The 5,975-nt window shown below is 29.2% G+C and overlaps 1 protein-coding gene across 4 annotated transcripts in view; it reads right to left on the bottom strand.

Annotated features, from left to right (window-relative positions):
- Window positions 1-4,707, bottom strand: part of spz3 (Spaetzle domain-containing protein 3) — a 20,921-nt gene extending 16,214 nt beyond the window's left edge. For 2 of the 4 annotated variants that reach the window (XM_085659264.1, XM_035877146.2), the window contains exons 1-2: window positions 4,221-4,707; window positions 45-1,047 (exon numbers count right to left, since the gene is read on the bottom strand). In XM_085659264.1, the coding sequence (XP_085515390.1) occupies window positions 45-595 (551 nt within the window). In that variant the 5' untranslated portion in view covers window positions 596-1,047; window positions 4,221-4,707. Of the gene's footprint in view, window positions 1-44; window positions 1,048-3,235; window positions 3,350-4,216 lie in introns of those variants that run through there. The other 2 variants (XM_085659262.1, XM_085659263.1) reach the window with 2 other exon arrangements.
- Window positions 4,708-5,975: the final 1,268 nt, after the last annotated feature.

The raw sequence follows: 5,975 nt of genomic DNA on the forward strand, positions 1-5,975 counted from the left end.
AGGAGGAGGTTTGAATCTACATAGATTTATTTAAAAAGCCTTACCCATTAGGTCTATCAGGATATCCTTCCTGTTCGGAGACCCTGCTGACTTCTAAAGATTTTCTATCGTGTTCCTCATTTTGTATTCTTTCTTGTTGTTGTTGTTGCTGTTGTTGTTGACGTTGGGAAGAAGGAGCTGGAGGAGGTGGTCTCATTTGTTGCTGTTGTAACTGTGGTTGCTGTCGAGGTTGAGTCCTTCGAAAATCTTGATTATAATTCGTATATCTTGTATCCTGAGTCGACGAAAATGAAGATTGTTCAACATAAAGCTCTGGTCTTCTCTGTTGATTCGTCTGACGTTGTCTTTGTTGTTGTTGTTGTTGCTGTTGTTGTTGCTGCTGTTGTTGCTGGTGCTGTTGTTGTCTTTCTTGTTGATATCTCAACGGTGGTATATAAGGCTCATTTTGAAAAGGTTCACGATTGTCATAATTAGTAGGTGGTGCTGGTGGAAGGACAGCATTCAAACGAAGATTATTAACAGTTGAATGTCCAGTATAAAGAAATGATGACGGCGTTGCCGTGTGATAAGGTAAACTAAAATTCATCAAGGACATTTCGTTTCTTTTTTGTCTTTTTTTTTTATTTTTTTTTTGTTCGGAAAATATTAGACGATATACGTCTTTTTCTTTTTTCTTCTTTTATTCTTTTTGACAAAATCAAAAAGAAAAGTCGTCAAAATTTTTCGAATACTCGAATACACATTTGTTCTCGATTTTGACGTTCGAACGATGATTCGATATTTAAGATTGTCTCGAAGAAAATCATGATTGTTGAAACGCAAATGATCGAAGAGAAACGAGTTAACTGTCGACTCGAAACAATCAGAAGATCTGTCTTATTCGATCTCTGCATCGCAACATCCTCGATAAGATCGCGATTTTCTTTATACTTTGTTATATTGTCTTCTTCTTATTATTCTCCTTCTTTTTCTGTTTCTCCTTCTTTTTCTTCTTCTTCCTTCTCGGGTTTTTCTTCCGACGTATTGTCTCGTTATGAAGACGTCAACCTGCAATTACATAGCTATGAATAATTCGCGGATGCATCGACCGCGAATAATCGAAGATTAATTATCTACTATGATCTTTTTCTCTTTCTCCCTCTCTCTCTCTCTCTCTCTCTCTCTCTCTCTCTCTCTCTCTCTTTCTATTTCTATCTCTCTCTATCTGTCTGTCTGTCTGTCTGTCTTTTTTCTTTCTTTCTTTCTTTCTTTTTATCAAGATGACGTGGTAAGACATGGAAAAAGAGATCCAGTGAAACATTCGCATGAATTATCATCTTTTCCAACATCCGGTAGATATACTCAATAACGCATAGGTTTTTTTTTAATCATGATAACATTCCATTTAATGAATGAATTAAACGTCTCGATCAGGATCGATCGATCGACGTAATCGTTTGTAAAAGAAAAGATACAAGAAAGTAATCTTCTCTTAAAAAAAGGGAAAAAAGATATGTGTGTGTATTTATTATCGAGAGAATTATCGCGAATCTAATTTTAAATGAATTATTTCACTTGCGTAATCGTTTTTTTAGACAAAATTCCTATAAGTAATAAATAACTCATGTCATTAGTTGAAGTTATTTAATTATATTCGTCAAGCAAAATCAACCTAACCGATAATCCTCGTTTCTACTTTCTTTTTTAGTAATTTGCGTGGGTGTAAAGACACGACACGATTTTCACCTCTCGTATCTTATTTTTTTTTTTTAATTTCTAATAAAATCTTCATTTTATATAAAACAAAACTAATTTTGTAGTATATATATTTGAAAAATTATAGATAAACGTTGAATGTATTAAAACGAAATAAAAAAGTTTTTAAAAAGTAAAATATTCGTAAAATTATAAAAAATTAGAAAGAATGCGATTGATATCATATAGATCAATAATAATAATACTAATACATACGTGTACGCACGCATGCAGGCACACACACATTGAATCGTACTTTTTAGAAAGGAGGATTAATAACAATAGCGTTCATTGTCGTACTCTAAGCGACGTTATAATATATCGTTTAGTGTTGTTACTAACGACAGTGACATAGTACACTCGTTACGATCTATAGGTATACTCTTTGATTTTTTCATTCTTCTATATCTCTCGAACTTGATCTACCGATTAAAACGATTTAATAAAAGACAACGACGGTCGTAGCACGAGTGTAAACGTACTACGTAACCTATGTACTTATTATACTATGACTGTCTATCGACTCAGCTGTTAGTTTTAGTTTGCAAAAAGAACCTCTTGAATTCACGATCTATCATAGGTGAACCGTGTACCAGGTTAACCAATGTGGGCGTTCTGTAATCATTTTATTCGACAATGAACGATCCAAAGATAAGATCTATATGCGATAGGAAACAAAACGTTAAATCATTAAGTACGTTTATGTTTAGCAGAAACTTTGTCTTTATTATAATTTTCTATTATAAACGCCTACTATTTGAAAAAGTGTTACAAGAATTGAAAATAATATGAGTCGTTTAAAAAATTTAATTATTAAATATATTTGAAAATAATTAATTGTTATTACATTCCGAACATTTAAAGTATTACTTGCTACTGGCAATTGATTTTTTACTGTTAATACTATTCGTGAATCATCCTAAGAATGTAATATATTATAGTATATTTCTGTTTCATTTTATAACTTTTGCTGATCTCATTTACGTTCTTCGAACGAACAAACGTGAGTTTTAATAATGTTTATGTCGCCATGTAAGAGTTTTTTCCACATCCTATTTACTTTTATGATATTACTTGGAAGACAGGTGTAAGATATATCGAGAAAAAAAAACAAGAGAGAGAGAGAGATAAGATGATTTTTATCATGAAAATTGTGTGAAAATCATGCTGTGTTTTATGACGCATTCGTATAAGTACATGAAAGAGAGAAAGAAAGAAATTAATTATTATGTTGAGTGAGTTTATTACACACATACACACACACACACACACATATATATATTATAATGACAAATATAAATTAGAGAGTGAATGAGGAAAGAGAGAGAGAGAAAGAGAGAGAGAGAGAGAGAGAGAGAGAGAGAGAGAGAAAGAGAGAGAGAGAGAGAGAGAGAGAGAGAAAGAGAGAGAGAGAGAATGAGGCGTGGACAAGAACGATTACTACAGTGGCCCTCCGTCGAACGATAAAGTATCGTCGGAGGGCCGGTCCATGTCGTCGTACCTCACTTTCCCTCTTGGATTGCTTTCTTCGAAGTTTACCATGCAAAGCGTGTTTTCGCCTCGAACAAACCATCTTGCATCATCAACGGAAGCGAAATCTTTCTGCTCCTTTCTCCGAATTTTAATAGATCATTCGATATTCCTTTCATATATTTTGGTCAACTTCAATCGAAATTTAAAGAAATTCTTCATTTGACATCGATGTAACATATACATTTATTCAATTTCAAGTAAAATAAGAAAAAAAGATACTTATAAATTCATGCTTAAATAAAAAACTAGAATTTATACAGATATATAAATTTTATATAGTATCTAAATATATAGATATATTCGTATAAAACATTAATTAGATTATAATAATTAATAATAAAATATTAAAAAAGTAGAATATATTTCTTTAAGAATATAGTATTATATTATAAAACTATATATAATACTATAATCTTAATAATATTAATAATACTAATGATACTATGTTGTACATATAATATTACAAAACAATATATACAAATATATTATATATTTCTTATATTATATATGTATATATACATATATATTATTAGTATAAATATATTATAAATATTATCGCAGCATAAAAATATTATATACTGCTTATATTAGAAAGTATATATGTTTGTACAAATTTATGTATGTATATATATAAACATTAGTAATATTATTAATATTATATAAATATATATATGTATATATATATATAGTAGTATTATTCATATTATATAAAATAATAAAATATTTATATATACTCTCCTTTAATATCATAAATACTATTATATATAAATATTATATTATAAATATACTATTCGTATAAAATATCAAAATTAGGCTCATCAATCAATCTCGTCTAATTAACCAAACATTCTATGCGATCGTAACACCAAAAGAGAAAACATTTCTTTATTTTTTAAGAACGATCTTCGACTCGCGTACATAAATAAAAGTTACATACATGAATACATACATACCTTGTCGTCCTTTGAATTCCAGACAAATGAAAAATAATCAAAGAAGAAAAAGAAGCATAATACGGAACAAAAGTTGGTCCCGTTGAAATGGAAGGTCACGAATTTGAACGAAAAATCTCTCTGGAGCTTTCACTCTCAATGAAAGTTTCCTTTCTCTCTCTTCTTTACCGATAGAGAAAGAGGAAAATAGTAAATAAATAAAAAAAATAATCAAATAATCAAATAATAATAATAAAATTAATAATAATAATAATAATAATAATAATAATTGATGATAATAATAATACAGGAGAGAAAAGATAAGAAAAAAAAATTAAAAAAACTGAGAATAAATGATGAGGTTCTTAAAAAACGTGTCGAAGCACGTGCGAGCGCCGGCGCGTTACACGTCCTTTATATGATTGAACGTGTGCACACACACACATTGACACTGACAAGAACCACGCACCTCGAGACGCTTCGTTGGTCGAGCGACAACTGAAAGAGAGAATCGTTTTAACATCGAGCATAGAACCACCACACGGCAATATGGAATAAGGAGAGGTGTCCCTCGATCATGAAGAGCAACGGTGCTTGGACATACACATATACACACATACACACATACACACATACACACATATATATATATAGATATATACATATATTCATGCATACATATATATATACATGCATACATATATATATACATGCATCATACATATATACATATATACATACATATATACATATATACATGTATACATACAGCACAAACAGTATCCATACAGCTTCTCTCTTTTACTTTCTGTCCCTCTCTTCCTCCTCCTCCTCTTCTTTTTCTTCCTCCTCCTTTTTCTCCTTCTCTTCTTCCTCTTCTTCTTCTTCTCTCAATAGATCGTCGCGGCGCCTCCCACTTCTCATTCGACGCCTCTCCCTTTCTTCTCGTGGAATCTCGTTTGCCACCGACGCGCTTCTCTTCTTCATATCTTTTTTCTTTTTTTTTCTTTTTGTTTCTTTATGATTGTTGAATAGCATTGCCTTAGTATTAGAATTAGTTTATAATTATTATTCGGTGCGCGCTTATCGGCTAATGAAATATCGTGAGTGGGTAGATTCTATAAAATTTTTGTATATATGTATATATTTTTGGTGAAATAAATAAAAATTAAAAATTAATTTATAATTTGTATAAATTATATTGATCTAATTTTATAGGCAATAATATTTATTATTACTTATAATAATATTTATATTTAGAAATAAATTTAATATAATTGTTTTATAAATATGTAGATCGTAGATACTTAAATATGTATGTTTGTGAGATTCGAGTTCTCTTATGATGAAAATTATTTTATTTATGTTAACTTCTTTTTTATTTTTATTTTATTATGTCAAATTTCATAACGACATTGATATTTATAAATTAACATAATGAATTGTTTAAATATTTAGATACTATTCTTTAGATACTTAGATTAAATATATATATATATATATATAGAGTTTGAATTGTTTTATAGTTAAAATTATTTAATCAATTTCTTTTAGTTTGATTTTATAATAACTAAATCTCATTGAAAGTAAAAGTAATTTTATTAGAAAAAATAGAAAAAGTAAATATTGTAATAAAAACAAACAATGAATATGGAAATAGATGGACGAATAAGAATTATTATTATTTAGAAATTTTCTTTATTAAAAGATAAAAAAATTAAAATGGTCATAAGTATTATAGATCGATAAGGGATGCTGCATTTTAAAGATTTATCT

This window comes from Vespa mandarinia, chromosome 9 (assembly GCF_050613455.1).
Source record: "Vespa mandarinia isolate Hongniang chromosome 9, ASM5061345v1, whole genome shotgun sequence".
In the NCBI taxonomy this organism is placed as follows: Eukaryota; Metazoa; Arthropoda; class Insecta; order Hymenoptera; family Vespidae; genus Vespa; species Vespa mandarinia.